The 15,582-nt window shown below is 53.8% G+C and overlaps 7 protein-coding genes across 7 annotated transcripts; 3 read left to right on the plus strand and 4 right to left on the minus strand.

The window, feature by feature from the left end:
- Positions 1 to 2,189, minus strand: EV422DRAFT_581133 (nucleoporin complex subunit 54-domain-containing protein). The gene is made up of 9 exons (XM_053073363.1): positions 2,006 to 2,189; positions 1,887 to 1,934; positions 1,251 to 1,820; positions 1,100 to 1,185; positions 927 to 1,039; positions 774 to 867; positions 586 to 696; positions 274 to 519; positions 1 to 185 (listed from the first exon to the last, which is right to left on the minus strand). The coding sequence occupies exons 1-9, from the start codon at positions 2,010 to 2,012 to the stop codon at positions 69 to 71; spliced, it is 1,392 nt and encodes a 463-aa protein (XP_052921754.1). The 5' UTR covers positions 2,013 to 2,189; the 3' UTR covers positions 1 to 68.
- Positions 2,190 to 2,284: 95 nt separating this feature from the next.
- On the plus strand, positions 2,285 to 4,441 carry EV422DRAFT_571313 (WD40-repeat-containing domain protein; the record flags this gene model as incomplete). Its single annotated transcript, XM_053072979.1, has 12 exons — positions 2,285 to 2,719; positions 2,779 to 2,869; positions 2,932 to 2,999; positions 3,056 to 3,100; positions 3,165 to 3,211; positions 3,269 to 3,364; positions 3,414 to 3,496; positions 3,575 to 3,718; positions 3,784 to 3,954; positions 4,015 to 4,076; positions 4,139 to 4,237; positions 4,304 to 4,441. The coding sequence occupies 12 exons, from the start codon at positions 2,285 to 2,287 to the stop codon at positions 4,439 to 4,441; spliced, it is 1,479 nt and encodes a 492-aa protein (XP_052921755.1).
- EV422DRAFT_269229 (uncharacterized protein) lies at positions 4,300 to 5,420 on the minus strand. The gene is made up of 4 exons (XM_053065858.1): positions 5,273 to 5,420; positions 5,094 to 5,148; positions 4,955 to 5,014; positions 4,300 to 4,883 (listed from the first exon to the last, which is right to left on the minus strand). Exons 1-4 carry the CDS (start codon positions 5,315 to 5,317, stop codon positions 4,498 to 4,500), a joined length of 546 nt encoding a protein of 181 aa, XP_052921756.1. The 5' UTR covers positions 5,318 to 5,420; the 3' UTR covers positions 4,300 to 4,497.
- Positions 5,421 to 5,560: 140 nt separating this feature from the next.
- EV422DRAFT_571315 (uncharacterized protein) lies at positions 5,561 to 6,677 on the plus strand (the record flags this gene model as incomplete). Its single annotated transcript, XM_053072980.1, has 6 exons — positions 5,561 to 5,650; positions 5,746 to 5,880; positions 5,960 to 5,970; positions 6,034 to 6,239; positions 6,307 to 6,474; positions 6,538 to 6,677. 6 exons carry the CDS (start codon positions 5,561 to 5,563, stop codon positions 6,675 to 6,677), a joined length of 750 nt encoding a protein of 249 aa, XP_052921757.1.
- A 64-nt stretch (positions 6,678 to 6,741) lies between these two features.
- Positions 6,742 to 9,376, minus strand: EV422DRAFT_269307 (uncharacterized protein). Its single transcript, XM_053065859.1, has 7 exons — positions 9,157 to 9,376; positions 9,048 to 9,091; positions 7,768 to 8,988; positions 7,340 to 7,706; positions 7,171 to 7,278; positions 7,065 to 7,104; positions 6,742 to 6,993 (listed from the first exon to the last, which is right to left on the minus strand). The coding sequence occupies exons 1-7, from the start codon at positions 9,245 to 9,247 to the stop codon at positions 6,879 to 6,881; spliced, it is 1,986 nt and encodes a 661-aa protein (XP_052921758.1). The 5' UTR covers positions 9,248 to 9,376; the 3' UTR covers positions 6,742 to 6,878.
- A 130-nt stretch (positions 9,377 to 9,506) lies between these two features.
- On the plus strand, positions 9,507 to 11,139 carry EV422DRAFT_500807 (WD40-repeat-containing domain protein; the record flags this gene model as incomplete). The annotated part of the gene is made up of 6 exons (XM_053068154.1): positions 9,507 to 9,781; positions 9,904 to 10,015; positions 10,084 to 10,411; positions 10,486 to 10,523; positions 10,599 to 10,721; positions 10,789 to 11,139. The coding sequence occupies 6 exons, from the start codon at positions 9,507 to 9,509 to the stop codon at positions 11,137 to 11,139; spliced, it is 1,227 nt and encodes a 408-aa protein (XP_052921759.1).
- A 259-nt stretch (positions 11,140 to 11,398) lies between these two features.
- On the minus strand, positions 11,399 to 14,800 carry EV422DRAFT_623074 (uncharacterized protein; the record flags this gene model as incomplete). The annotated part of the gene is made up of 7 exons (XM_053074207.1): positions 11,399 to 11,855; positions 11,916 to 12,111; positions 12,174 to 12,343; positions 12,720 to 12,997; positions 13,060 to 13,268; positions 13,638 to 14,162; positions 14,236 to 14,800. The coding sequence occupies 7 exons, from the start codon at positions 14,798 to 14,800 to the stop codon at positions 11,759 to 11,761; spliced, it is 2,040 nt and encodes a 679-aa protein (XP_052921760.1). The 3' UTR covers positions 11,399 to 11,758.
- Positions 14,801 to 15,582: the final 782 nt, after the last annotated feature.

A 15,582-nucleotide genomic window follows, 5' to 3' on the forward strand; every position in this document is an offset into this window, starting at 1 on the left:
GCTGGTGTTATCTGGAGGGTGGGTATGCGTAAAATAACTTATTACGGAACTTCAGTGGGTTCAGGAGGTCATCGTCTATGGACCCCAGCTTCCTCGTATGCGCCAAACGTAGTTGCGATATCCGCTGCATCTTGCTGCGCTACTTCCGTTAAAACCGCTAGCCCGTTTTGATGACCCGCAAGCGTCTGCGCGGAAAAAAAAAGTGACGATGCAATCGGTGGTCAGACAACAGGCTCCGCAATGATAAAACGCACGGGCACGGACATCCCTCACCTGATACATCAACCCCAGCTGCTGCTCATTCGCAATCTGATAACTCGTATCGACACCCCCCGTCAGCGAAAACTGCTTCGAGCTCTTATTCTGCTGCAAATGCGCCCAGATCTCGTTCAACCGTCCGCGGAACACCGAGGGTTTCTGCAATTCGCGCTCCATGGCCTCCAGACGCGTTTTGAACTTTTCTTCTTCGGCTCGTATCGAGTAGCCGCGGTTGCGGACTAGCTGCACTTGTTTCATTAGCTGTTGTGGGGAAGAATTAGTGATGTGTAAAGAAGGGATGACGTGGTGGTTGAAGGAGATGCGAACCCGTAGGACTTTGGCGACCAAGGCGGCTTGTCTCCGCTTGTACTCCTCGAGTCTCGCAGACGTATCCAGAAAGTGCGTTCTTTGCAGTTCGGCTAGCTTTCCGCCCATTTCCTATGCGACCGAGCGAATTAGAACTCGATCGGTGACGATGTCGTGACCAAGTCTTTCTCCGAACGAACAATGCTCACCTCTAACTTTGCTTTGTGAGCCTCATACGCCTGATCCTGCATTTCCATCCTCTTCTTAATGTCTCGGAACCCTATCGCGAGAACCGGTACCATGCTGAAGCTGCCAATGAGTATCCATCCTCACCCTTAATATACGACCAAAGCGACGCATACCAGTTGGGGTCAGGGTTGTCCCGTTGCGCTTGTTGGTAAAGGGCCAAGTCCTCCCCTTGCTGTGGCCCATAATTCCGAACTTCACTGGGATGTACGATGTTATAGAAGTAGTGCTGTCCACAAGAAGATTAGCCAGTCGTGTTGATGAATGAGGCGGATCGTCAGCGACGAACCTTGAATTGACACCGCGGATTATCTGGGTTCCATGCTGTGGCTATGTATTGTAGATGCTCTCCCAAAGTTTGCGGTTGTTGCGGCGCTGCAATGAGGATAGGACTGTTGAGAAACGGAGACTTTCCGAAAGGACCCGCAGTGGGCTCATACCTTGCTGTAATTGCTGTTGCTGTTGTGCAGTGGGTTGTTGACCAAAACCACCGAACCCCCCTTGACTGGCCCCAAAACCTCCAGTGGCCGGAGCAGACGCACCAAACAGCCCAGTCGTTCCCGTCGCAGGCGCACCGAAAAGACCAGTAGCTGGTGCAGCAGACGCGCCAAACAAGCCCGTGCCAGCTCCCTGGCTCGTAGGTTGAGCAAACAATCCGCCCGCTGGAGCCGGCGCACCGAAACTAAAACCGCCCGGCGCTGTAGACGCGGTAGCTTGCCCAAACAAAGGTGCTGATGTCGCCGGTTGCCCAAATAATCCTGTCCCGGGAGCCTGCGCTGGGGCCTGGCTCGTCAGGTTGAACCCTCCAAAACCGGTCGAAGCTGCGGGTTGAGCCGCCCCAAAGAGACCCGTCGTGCCAGCGGTCTGTGGCCGCGACGTCCCGAAGTTTAAAGAGCCAGGTTGTGCAGCTGGCTGAGACGTTGCCCCAAAGCTGAAGGTCGGTGCTGCTGATTTGGATGTGCCAAAGCTGAACGCTGAAGTCGTTGCTGGCTGCGAGGTTCCAAAGCCACCTGGAGTGAAGCGGAATTTATCAGATACAGACAGTCCGGCCCTATTAATGACGGAGGTCTACCCACCGAAGCCTCCAGCGCCAGCTGCTGGCTGCTGTTGACCGAATTGCCCTCCTGTGGTGATCTAGGGTTAGTCGCGATGCCGGAAAGGAAGCACGAATACCACAAAAGGTACGCTCACATACCGAACATTGAGGCTAGTTCACTAAGGGCAGGCCAGCGGACTCGAGGAAAGAACAGTCCTTGTTAGCTCCGTGGTTGAAGTTTGTATGCAAGGTTTCGCCGCGATGTGTCCTTTGCAGTTGTTGTCGAAAGCTCGAAAGTGTCCAAAGGCTCGCGTAGGGGTTTGTCCTCTTCCCGCCCGTGCGTTCCCTGGGGCTCTGTGGACCAATTGTCATGACATACAACTCGCTCCAGCCATCCTGTACTCTCAACAGAACCTGCAGTTTTCTCATCTTGGCGGCATGCAAGCGCCAGACGTAGCCTCAAGCTTCCACAGCCTGGACGGGGAGTTTACTCTCACGAGCGAGCTGCGGCTGGACAGGTACTCCGAGAATGCAGCAGAGACATGCACCATAACATTCACCAACCCCAAGAAAGTGGGGACCTTCATCAACCCACCGGCGCTCGAAACGCTTCTCGCGGCGCCGCCTCGGTTCGTGGACATTCCTTTCAACGGTGACGACAAAGGCAGCTTCTCGCTCATCCAGAAAGACAAAAGCAAAAGCAAGAAAGTAAAGGGCACCACGAGCAAAACAGCGACGTCGACGAGTTTCGTCACGAGAGCGATCGCACGAGAGCAGCTGGCAACCATATTGGAGTTCAGACACGAGCTGTGCTTTATGCTGGTGAACATGGGCCGAACAGTTGCCTTGACTGATTTTCCTTGTAAGAGCAAGGTAGAGTGGCTGGTCCTGTACAAGCGGCCGAGCGATTCCTGATACGGTTTGTGGAATAGGAACCGCTGGCGGTTCTGAACTTTAGGGATGCGTCTGTTACTGCCGTCGATTGTTACATGGTGAACTCTCAGGAACTGCAAACGATTATTGGTGACTATGGCATTGCAACACTGGGTTGAAACAAAAGTAGCTAAATGGATCGACCTCTCCAGGTTTTGATACGGGAGACATCCTGGCTTGGTTTCCAGTCCCAGGGAAATTTGCCAGGATGAATAAGCAAGTATGATTCTCCAGAACTCGACGACTTGAATGGATCGTACTTACGCGACTTCGCAGGGTCTTGTCAACCGCAGTGGTGTGACATCCGTCAAGTGGATGCCTGTAAGTGAGGGTGTCGACCGTCTTTGAGATGCTACTAGTGGTGCTGAACGACCCTTTCTCCCAGCCTGGGCCGCGAGATAACTGCTTCGTAGCCGGCTTCGAAGATGGAAGGTTGGCGCGATCAGAATTGAATGTCTTCGTACAATCGTGCTCACTGCGGCCTTGTAGTGTGGTGATCTTCGAGAAGGACAAAGACGACCCTACAAGTGCATACGCGCCGTCATCCGCGCCGTCATACGCGCCGCCAGCCGCGGACGATAACGAGTAAGCACATCTGTTAACGGGCTATGGCGCTCTACTGACTCTTTTACAGGCTTTTCTCTCTCATACGGCCATTCAAACTGGGCAAGCATAATCCGTGCGGGTACTGGCAAGTGGGGAGGAAGGCCATCAGCGGTAATTCGACTGAGACAGGTGCGATTTCGATCATAGAGGACGGAATGATCTTAACGATATCGATTCCTTGCACCACAGCCATCTGCTTCTCGCCAGATACAGAACATGTCGCCATCGCTTCACTCGATGGCCATCTCCGCATCATTCATTTCGTCCAGGAGAAACTAGTGGAGACATATCGCACATATTACGGCGGCATCACCTGTATAGACTATTCACCCGGTTAGTTGGGCTGCAACGTCTTCCCAGTTTCAGAAGCCATACAAGTTGACAGCCCTCCTTTTCAGATGGGAAATACATATTGACCGGCGGCCAGGACGATATCGTCACAATATGGCAGATTGGTAAAGGCGTCGTTGCCCGATGTCATGGACACTCGTCGTGGGTGAGCGGTGTGGCGTTTGAGTCCATGCCACCACATGACAATAGAGATAGCTATAGATTCGCTTCCATCGGAGGTATGTGCCTATTTCACTTGTCTCCTCCTGCTTGAATCCCATTGTTAATGGGCTCGGCAGAGGACTTGCGGCTCTTCCTATGGGAGTTTTCGCTGGCGCAGCTCAACAGGCCGCCAAAGACGGTGAGCATCACGGTTAAGCATTCACCAGGGGTACTACGCGTATTGATGACTATCCCTTGCAGAGCCGTAAGCAAGTAGGCGAAACCGAGCCCCTGACTAACGCCGACGGGGCACATCCGGTCTTGTCGCGGTTTGACGTCCCCACATTAGCTCCATTAGAGGTACGCAGAATGTGTGGAGGTGGCGCAGAGCAGTCCAATGACTTACTTCACTTTCCTACCTAAAAGGCGGAAGGATTCCGACTACATCACGCCCCCCTTTCTGCTCTATGTTTCGGAACGCGTTCTCTCATCACGGCCGATAGACAAGGCTTTGTCCGCATTTGGACCAGGTTGCTTACAGATAGAGAAAAGAACTCTTCCTAATCTAGATTACATGCGGGAACTAGTCCCTGGATATCAAATGTCTCTCCGCACCCACGCTACTTAGTAGGTTGTTTCAGTCGAGTGAATACGTGATAATGATGTATCTCAGGTATCGTCTTTCTATGTGGCGGGTTTACGAAATAGATAAACTCGTATCCAGGCTTCTCTTGCTCGCAAAACGCTCCCACTTCCTCTGCGGACATCTCCTCTACGGACCATAGCACATAATGCGTGATCTCCCCTGCCGGCGTCGTCCAGTATGGGTAGAAGTTTTGCCTGAGGACTTTGTCGACGACTGGAACGACAGGCGCGGTTGAGAGAGCATCGACAAACCCGTTTGGCGTCGGGACGGTTGTCGTGCTGTGTACGGGTATCGCCCGTAGTCGATTCGTCGCCGGATCCAGCTCGGATGCCCATCCAAAGATCTCTATGCGGAGTTGATCTGACAACGGGCGCGTTCAGCTCTTCCCAAGCCACAGTTCCCTCTCGCAACGTTGAGGAGATGATTCACACCTGCAGCAGCATTGTACGTCCGTTGCACGCTATCCCGCCATATCACGTAGTCATCGATCACTGTATTCGACATTAACGCAAAAGAGGAGCGTTAACGAAACTGTGCTCGGTCAAAGCCGGGACTGACATGTTCACGGACCTTTCTGTTCCCGAGAGAACTTTTCCCACTGTCCTGTATCGACGATGTGCCGTATCTACCGTGCGAGGAAGGAGTGTTAGTGCGACGAAGGATGTTGGGTTTGGAACTCCGACGTGCACGCTCCGCCCCGCCATCTCGGGAAGAATGCCGAGATGATAGGGACGAAAGGGAACGCTGACCTGCTCCCAGTTGAGCGGGTATCGTGGTGGGACTATGGAGGCCATCTTATTAGTGACGCGGATGAATGGACTAACGAGATTCCCAGTGTCCCTATCTACTCAGCTATCTACTATCTAGCGAAACGACAGCCAAGGGCCAGCCAAGGGGTTTGACGCGTCCTGAGCGTCCTGCGTCAGTGTTCTGCCGGTCTCTCGCGTGGCACCTCCTCCCACATACTGTACTGTATAAGCAACCTCGACCCCGCGAGCTAGCGGCCGGTCGCATCTCCCAAGTGCAGGCTCGGAAGCATGTCAGCACAAACGGTCATTGACAGGGCCGCTATAGCGCAGGCCGAGGTCTTCGTCAAGCAGCACATGGCGAACAACGACCCGTCTCACGTAGGTCCACACTCCGCACCCACAGGACGGTTATGCCAAGCCCGTTCCCTTGGCTGTGGTCTCGTGGATGAGTGCTGTTAACGCCTTTTCCACAGGACTGGTGCCACGTGGACAGAGTTCGCCATCTTGCTTTGCATATTGCTCGCAACGAACGGAGGAATGCTGATGTGGAGATAGATTTGTCGTTGGTGGAGTTGGCTGCTCTTTTGCACGACGTTGGAGACGCGAAGGTGGGGGGGTGCTGCCTCTGAATTCCCGGTTTCCATCTGGGCTGCCCATGCCAACGCTTTTGCCACGACCATCATTCAGTATCAGACTGAGTAGGACGCCTGCCTATGTGGATGTCAGGGAGATAGAGTACCACCGCTAACGGGGCATCACAGCAGTCGGACGCACAGAGAAGTGCTCATGGAATTTCTGAACCAAAATGAAGTCCCGAGCGATGTGGCCGGCAAAGTGTGCTACGTCGTCGAAAATGTCTCTTTTAGGAAAGAACTACAGGCCCCAAGCGATGGGGTTCCGGAGGCAGAAAAGGACGATGTAGCAAAGGCCCTTGACCTTGTATTGGACATCGTCCGGGACGCCGACAGTGAGAGCTGCCTTATTCAGAGTCGGAAAGGCAGAGGCCAGTCATGAACAAAAGTCTTCACATTCAGAACTAGATGCGATGGGAGCTATCGGCATCGCACGTTGTATGGCGTTCAGCGGAGCCCGGGGTCGCGTTTTGCACGATCCCACAGAGCTGCCAGCGAAACAACTGACGAAGGGCGAGTACGATAACGCGCTGAAGCAGAACAAAGGAGCGGCCATCAACCACTTTTATGGTACGTTACAATCGCCGCAAACGTCTGCGCCGACCTGATGGATTGACTGATTTGCGTTCGCAGAGAAACTTTTCACATTGAAAGACAGGATGCGGACGGAGACAGGCAAGGAAATGGCGCAGACTCGCCATGAGTTTATGCAGGCTTATGTTGCACAGTTTTTATCCGAGTGGGACGAGGCTAGCGGAGCGGCCCCACCATGAGAGCGGAGCTTCACGATCGACCACCGTCAGGGTTGAGATGGAGTAGACCAACTCGGCTGAACCCAGATGATATTTGGGCGATGAGTAGATATCGGCGTAGTCTAGTCTCGCTATAGAGGGCAAATATGCATCCCATAGTTGCAGGGGTTTGTAAATCAATAGCATTCAGAGCATACACCTTTCTCACGAAACTGCTCTATTCTACTTCTTTCCTTTTTTCTTCTTCTTTGCAGGCCCGACAGAGAGTCCTGCGGGAGCTGGTTGAGGAGGCACCGCCGGGCTTGCTGGTGGTGGCGTTTCTTTCGCCGTTACGGAGCTAAGAGACCAGAAGAAGAGGTCAGCCGAAGTCCGGGATGATGTCTGTTCTGCAAGCAAAACGCTTCTTACCTTCGAGCGCTACCACCTATGTTGGCACTTCCGGTTCCACCTACATCGAAAACATAATATCACCATCACCGCGCCATCAGTGCGACTCGACAGGAAAACCGCTTACCGATTCCTCCTCCGACGAGAGCAGCGCCCTGAGACCCTCTACCAATGTCCTTCTTCCCTTTCCCTTTCCTCGCGAATGCAGCCCGGTCACGTTTGGGAATCCATCGCTCTGGAAGAATGCAGCGTGTGAGAGATAAAGATTATCGAGAAACTCAACAAATGTCACAAACCTGGGTCTGGCTTGACGTTGGGATCAAAGTTCTTGGGCAAAATCGGCTTCCGCTTCCTCTTGACAATCTTGCGAAGACCGTCCGTGTCCCCTTCCCGGCTACGCTTCTTCGCCTTACTGAGAGTCAGAGCTTCCAACGCTTCGATATCTTGGTCAGTCGGCTTGCTTCGGGCGTTTGCCGGCAGATATGTCTGATACTGCTCAGCCAGGCTTGGTTCGAATTCGGAGTAAGCTGTGATGAGTCCGGCGACGGCTTCCAGATCTGACGGGTCTTCTTTGACGATCGCTTCGAAATCTTTGGCGGCTTCGACCGGCTGTTGAGCTCGAAGTTTGAGATTGGCTCGTTGCTTGAGACTCGCGGGGTCATGCTGATGGGCGGATGTGGTCAGCAACTACGTACAACATCACATGCTCACAACAAAGGCTTACTTTGGTGTTGCTCTCCGATTGCCAGAACTTTGAAGCTGCTTGAAGCACCTGTACAGCCTTGTCGGCCTCGTTGGCCTGACCATATAGCCAGACAAGCAGGGACACGACAGCAGGTCGGTATTTATGTTCCGAGGACGACCGTTCGACAACTGGCGAAAGGGCGCTCAATGCACCACTGACATCGTTCTGTCCGATCAACAACTGTGCAATCGCCAGATGGATCCCCAACGCGTCCGGCAACGTCTTGGCATATCCCTTGAGTTCTTCCAAAGCCTTCGCAGGTGTTTTGCTCTCCTGAAAAGTGATCGCGGCAAGGAGCAGATGCGCGTTCTCGTCGTTCGGTGACTTTTCCAGCACAGCCTTCGCTCTGTGGCGCGCATCCCTATTTTTCTTCATGAAAAGAGACAACAAAGCATTGTTGAGGGCAATAACGTTGCGTTGCGACTTGTTAAGCTTGTGCTGAAGTCCCGAAGAAGATGCGCCTTTCTTCAGTAGAGTGGCCGCCTCGTGGGCGTCCTGGCTCTGCTTCAATGCTGCGAGGTTGTTCGAGGCCACAGCCGTGACGGCCATATCATTCCCGGGAACCTTCAACACTGCATCGTACAGTCGGGCCGCCTCGGTGTGCTTTCCTTGAACCTGGCGGATGTACGCCAGCTGAAGGTCCATGATTCCGAGCTCGTGGGCAATCTCTTGTTCTGTGTATCCTTCTTCCACAAGGGACTTCCGGCATGCCGCTTTGGCACTGTCCAACAGCGGAACAGCATCATCGAGATGCCCGTTTGCGATGTGTTTGCATGCCGTGTTGTACATCATCTCGTATGAGTCCAGAGGCTCATCGAGGTCCATCTCTTCGGCCAATGCAACTCCAGCACTTGCGGCTGCGGCCCTCACAGCGGCAATATTCGCCCGAAGCTCAACCTGCTCTTCCTCCGTGGCATCCTTATCTAGAATAGTGTATAAATCGAGACACTCGTCGTACTCCTCTAATCGATAGAGCACTTGAGCTTCGAGGTGCCGCAGACTGCGTGCGCCACCCGGCCCCAAAACTCGAGTCGCCTCAGGCAAGTTCTTCTGGATGGTAGCGAGGCTTTCGTCGAGGTGATTCGCTCGGTATTCGCAGTATGCTTTCTCGAAGATCAATTCTTTCTTCAGGTTTGCCGGAACGACTTTCAGCACATCCAACGCTTTTGCATATTGCTCCAAGCGAATGAGGGCTACGATCTGTGGTTCTACATTTAGGAGTGGTAAAGGTGGGGACCGTGAGCTATACGACGACCCACCTTGGCATGAAAGGCATCGACGTCCCCTTTGGAAAGCTTCAAGACTATGGACAAAGTTTTTGTGAGCACAGTGGAATACTGCAGTCAATAGTACGAAGACACGCCTTACTTCGGTCCGCAAGCTCAATTATTGTGGTGTATTCGGCCGCTTCAGAGGAGTCTCGGAGCTTCCCGAAGAGGTCCTGAAGTTCACTTGCCATGGCGGTAGGTGGTTCCGAAGTACGAGCAGCTATTTAGTTCCTTGGACTGTCACCACCGGGTTATCTGTGCTATGTATTCTGTTCCGGTTTCGTTCAGTTCAGCGGTTATGGCCATGCCCTGGGTTATGGCGTGCCAAATTTCAACTTGCAACCAGTGCAACCTCGTTCGCGTCTCGTATGTAGAACCGAACTTGCGCAACTGTCCAGGTTTCGCCATTGCCCTTACACTCTCTCCAAACGACTATCCGGAGCCTTCAATATGCTCAAACATCAGACTGACGGGTCCGCGCTAGGCCCTCATTACTCGTCCGACGCGGAGAACTTCTTCCAATCCGACCGCGATCTAGAGATTGCACGAGCACGCGAACAGAAGAAAACGCAACTGTCTGGGAAGAAGGCACCCGGGAATCCTTACCAGCTCACCTCTAAGGTGTTGGCGTTCTCAATTGTGGAAAACATTCCTGCAGGGGCGGCCGAGTACGCCTACATTGCGGAGTCTGGACATGTTGCGAGGAAGATAGAGCTGAAGGCAAGGTGACGAGCTCTTGGCTGGAGCGGGTTAACTTTGAAAGACGAAGGGCCCTGGACTGACTTACTGGGGACAACCTCCTTTTCCATACGTTCATGAAGACTGGCAAGCCCATCATGACATTCAGAGGGCATTCCGGGCCGGTAACAACAGTAGCAGTGGTGCACGATGCTTCGGGAAACGACGTACAATTGTTCACAGGGTCGTGGGATAAGACGGTCAAGAAGTGGGATGTGAAGGTACGTTGAGCGGAGCGGAGTCAGTTGCGATTCTACCGTGCCTGCTGACTTACTGGCCACCCAAATAGACAGGCGTTCTCTTAGCGACCTTAGAGGGCCATTCAGACTTCGTCAAACGAGTGATCACTTTCCACAAATGGATCTTCAGTGCATCCAGCGACAGCACGATACGGCAATGGGACATTGCGACGGGGGCCTGTGTGCGAGTCTTCAAAGATCATAACAGAGCTGTGGAGGATTTAGTGATTGCAGAGGACGGCCTCCATATATTCTCTGGGTCGTCTGATACATCGATCAAGAAATGGAACATTGCAACTGGACAGGTTGTTGAAAACCTGACTGGGCATCAAACCTCGGTCTATGCGTTGCAAATTGCGGAGGGGTCTCTGTGGTCAGGTAGGTGGTGCTACCTGTCGCAAGGATGTACAGGGCGGAGCTCATGAAACCACCCCTTTTACCTCATAACGCAGTTTCCGCGGACAAAACGGCAAAACGATGGGATCTGGAGGTATGCTGCTTACCATCGCTCAAACCTCTGTTGTCTGCTCGAAAAGACTGCCGTTTGACGTCAGGACTTCATCAGACAAACATAGCAGATTCGACGTTCGAGCATCCCGACTTCGTCCGCTCGCTTTGCGTTTTCCCTGGTGGAGCGCACTTGGCTACTGGCTGTCGGGACGAGAATGTTCGGATATGGGACGTCGGCGTAAGTTTTCAACATCCAGGCCAGAGCCCAAACCTTATGCCATTGACTTACAGGATTTTGTAAACAGACAGAAAAGTGTGTGAAAGTCCTGACCGGGCATTTTGGAGAAGTTTCGGATATCAAGCTCCGAGGCTCTACACTATGGACCGCCTCTTTAGATGGGACGATACGGAGTTGGGCCATCACACGTAAGTTCATATGGTGCATTCAGCTCGCTCTGACTTTTGTGATAAATCATGCTTCTATCAACGTACTAGCGAAAGACCTCGAGAAAGGTGCGAGCACGGCTGAAGAGCCATTGAAGATACAAGCGGACGAACAGATCATCCCGAAAGCAAAGTCAAAATGGAAAAAGGAGGTCAAGATGACGGCAGAGGAGGAACAGGAGCTGGCGGATTTGATGGGTGACGATGAATAATGCATTCGATACGAGTGTGGCCGGTGGATACACCTCTGTCGCCACTCGTATCTAGGGGTCACTAGGACATCTGTCGTCAGGTTGGGGATATTCGGACAGTCGTATGTCTGGCCAACGCTATTAGCGTAATGAGTTGGGATGTCCAGCAGAATGGGGAGGGAGGCCATTGACGGGGACAGCCCTTCATATAATCGAATGCATAAATGATGGGTGTCATGCAAAGCTGAAGTGACTGTGTCTGAGATCATGGTGCATATACTGTACAAGTTGCCATCATCGGCGATGCCTCCGGCAGAGGTACAATAATGTGGATGGCAGATAACCACCACGGAAAATGGGATGGGGTGAAATCTAGACTACCGGTTACGGGAAAATGCGTCTGGTCTGCGGCCATTGCCAAACACCACCGAACGCACAATCGAGAGGAAATTCTTGGTGCTCAGGACGTCCCGATTGTGCACTTTCATCCGTAGTGGTTGTCTCCCAGGAATCTCAAATGGCGTCCAGTCTTGGTTGATACATTCGGGGTTGGGGCAACCCAGCAATCCATGGACGTATTCCATTCTTCCCCTTCTAGCTTGCCACGGCCAAGGTGACAGCCGGCGTCGGATGTTTTTCTTCACACGGCCGTGGCAGTCTGGGCACACGGACGACGTTCGATACTCATCCAGCAAGTAGCATGGAATGCCGTTTCTCGCAAAGAGTGTGCGGAATCCGATTTCCATGATGAGTTAGCATATTAAAATACATAAAAAACAATGATGGTCACTCACCCCTTGGTCTTTGATGACTCCTGAAAGCGCATTGTTTTTCCAGCATCGCTCCAATCACCCAGGATGACCGAAAAATGCTTTCCATACCGGTGTCGCATGTTCTTAATGAGCTTGCTCTCAGACTTTTGCCGCAGTGAGAACGCCTTGAATCTGCGAGCGACGTGAATCTCATCCCGGTAAAACTCATCCAGGGCGGGATCTTGAATATGGATGTCAGCCCATGTTTACCCAACTTTGAAGACGATACATGATACATCATACCTGCATGTATGTGATCCACAATGAACGCTGAGAACTCCTCGATGTTCATGCTCTTGTGCGACGGAATCTGTGATTCCATCTCAGCAACGCCAGCATTGATCTTCCGCTCTGTCATGTCTCTCCGAAAGTACCGCGATTTTGTCTCGACCGCCCGTTGATTGGATGTGTATCTGGTATGGGGTGGTGCATTGTGAGAACGCTGCAACGGAATGTCGCCGCAATGGGGATGGTGGGCGGAGACGGGAGGCTGGCGGGCGGAGACGGGGGGCTGGGGGCGGAGACAGGGGGCTGGCGGGCGGAGACGGGGGGCTGGCGGGCGGAGACAGGGGGGGGGGTAGCGGAGACGGGGGGCTGGCGGGCGGAGACGGGGGGGGGGGGTAGCGGAGACGGGGGGCTGGCGGGCGGAGACGGGGGGCTGGGGGCGGAGACAGGGGGCTGGCGGGCGGAGACGGGGGGCTGGCGGGCGGAGACGCGGGGGGGGGGGGGGGGGGGGGGGGAAGGGGGGTAGCGGGGACAGCAGGGCAGTAGTAATCAACTGAAACGTACCGAAATGGCCGCTCCTTCTCAATATCTCGACAGAACAGGAGGTCACGCTTGCCCGGATCAATGCAGACGATGTTTGGAGCCTCCCGTAGTTCGGCGATGTGGTGCTCAAAATACAACTGCTTGACTTCTTCCCGCATTTGGGCCTTGCTGCGCTTCCGGGCCCGATGCCCATACTTGAGCCCTGGCTTCTTGAAGTGGATGGTAACGGAATACCCGTTGGTGCTAATTGACCCATCGAACTTGAGACCAAGCTTCTTTCGATGTTTGAAGACCTTGTCCTATAATCCGTCATTCAGCGAAGTAATCTGATTGAAATAAGCACATAAGGATAGAGACTTACATTCACGTTGATAAACTGCCCCCACAGCTCCCGCTTGCGTTCATCAGTGAGTTTCCCCATGCGACGTCGGCCAACATCCAGGATATGAGTGCCTAGGATCAGCGTGTCGATCCGAACAGATGACTGGATTCGAGATTTGCGCAGTGGGATAGCGGAAAACAGCCGCATTCCACGGCGCTCATAGAGGCATGAGAGCTCACAATAGGCACCTCTGGTGAGACAGGAGTGGACCATGATTAGACAAAAGAGGAAGCCAGGGGGAGGGGGGGGGGGGCGAAGGGGGCGAGCGGTTAAGTCGACGCCGTGGCGGTGGGCAAGAGCATCGGCCGTGCCCCGGGCCCGCTGTGCACGCACTGGGGGCGTCGTCAAGGCGGGGGAGGAGGGGGGGAGAAGGGGAGGGGGGGGGACCCGCAGGAGCCAAGCGTGCGGGCACCCCAGCGGCGACAGCGCATCGCGAACCACGTTGGCCGGGGTCCTGGCAGGCAGCCACTCAGCCAGGTCGGCATACCAAGCGAGGCACTGCACAGCCACGCACGAGCCTGGGGGGGGGGGGGGTGAAGATACAGGATGCAACCCACCTAAATATGGCATTGCGTCCACCGCAAGGTTGTACGCAAGCGGCTCATCCTGGGGAGGAAACAGAGCCCATAGCTCGTCGAGGACAGTCTGCTCAAGTCGTGTGAGGCGCGCAAACTCCTCTTCGGTTGGAAACTCTTCAAACGTCGCAAATTTTGTAAATTGACGGACCCGCTGATAATACTGTCTCCGCTGCGCTCGGTTGACTCTGGCTCTCCGGAGATGCAGTGCGACTTGCTTCAAACCAATCCTTTCGTTGATGTAGCGCAGAAGCATTTGCATGAAATGCTCTTGTACGTTGACTTTGAGGTTTGTGAGGATGCTCTGAGCCGTGTATGCTGCCGTCTGTTGGCAATTTCGCATGCGTATGGGGGCGAATCCGTAAACATTACAGTAGTCTTGAACCCATGGACGCAACTCTTGCGTGATGACCGGATTGCCGTTGTAGCCCGGATTGTTTAGCAGCTCAAATATCATGCCGATGTGCTTGTCCATGATGTCTGGGAAATCGTGCAGAGGATGATCAGCTGTGGTGGGCAGACGTAGTAGTCAGGACATTGTTTCAGGAAATATACAGTGTAGTGTACGCCAAAAACTCACCAAGGTAGTACTTCAGGAAGAAGGTGGTGTGGCGCGCAAGGATGTGAACATTGCCGATGAATGTTCTGAGGCGCTCCCTTTGAACTTGATTCTGATGATTCTGATTATGGATTCGATGAAGGGAAACCTTGGTGCAGGCATGCGTCTGCGGGCGGGGTCGTTGAGCAGGGGGTGGAGGCGGGGGTGGAGGCGGGGGTGGAGGCGGGGGCTCATACGCCAGGGGTCCACCCGGTGTGCTGGGAAAACGGAAAGGGATGTCAGCCGGGAGGTTCAACGGACGCTGCAGACCCCTTTTCACAGGTGAAAGCCCTCGATGCTGGTGCTGCCCGTCGTCATCGCCGGAACTCTCGCTGACCATGTCTGCAATGGCTTCGGGCAAGTGGCGACGGATAGACGGTGGGAACTCAAATCGCGGGGGTGATTGCAATGGTGTCTGCACAGTTGGCAGACGTATGGGCAACCGCGGGGTAGCCGGAGCAACCTTCCTCCTCTTCCGCCGTGGTGTGGTTGCTCCAGTAAAGATGCCACACCACAGGTGCCCCTGGAGCGCCTGGTGTGATGACATGTTGGGTGTGCTGTGCCTTTTGCGTGCCTGCTAGAGATGAGGTGTATGCAGGTGATTGCCGTGATGGATTGCCGGGAAGGAAGGGGGTTGAAGGAGTAGAGTGGGGATCCCCACGTTTTTTACACGCGTGTAAAGGATGTGGGGCAGCTCTGGGGTTGATTGTGGAACTCGTTACTTTATTCCCCTTCACACATTGGGAGCCGCCGGAGGCGAGTGACGGCTATGGCAGCAAAGTACAGTATGTCAAGTTGGCAAGCGCTACACTGCGCTATATACTAACCCTCCCTACGCAGCCCAACCACAGTGATTCGCAAAAAGCTAAGCTATGTAAATGTGGGAATCAATATGCGCTTATAGGGAGATTGATGAATTGCACGCATTTTTTCACCCATAATCATCGGATCTCAGCAGAGATGGAGGTGGGCGGCGTGAAGTAATGAAGTCTTCTTCAGAAAGCAGTTCCATCATGGTTGTGGCTTCATCACCGGTGAGCGTAGTGCCGCTAGACCAACGTATTGCTAGAGCAACATATTGGATGCTGATGCCTTGGGGCTTGAATGCAGTGCTCAGGCTGAAAGAGTTGTCGCCTTTGTTCTCGACTATGACAGCGAAGCGATTGCGGAAGGCGAGAGAGCGTACCGCGAGTGCCCAAATCCAGGCTGCACCTCAAGCGATTGCAGGAGTCGAGAGCGTACCGCGAGTGCCCAAATCCAGGCTGCACCTCAAGCGATTGCAGGAGTCGAGAGCGTACCGCGAGACTGCCCCTATTCCGGGCTGCCCCA

This window comes from Fimicolochytrium jonesii, assembly GCF_025526975.1.
Source record: "Fimicolochytrium jonesii strain JEL569 chromosome Unknown EV422scaffold_33, whole genome shotgun sequence".
NCBI classification, from domain to species: domain Eukaryota; kingdom Fungi; phylum Chytridiomycota; class Chytridiomycetes; order Spizellomycetales; family Powellomycetaceae; genus Fimicolochytrium; species Fimicolochytrium jonesii.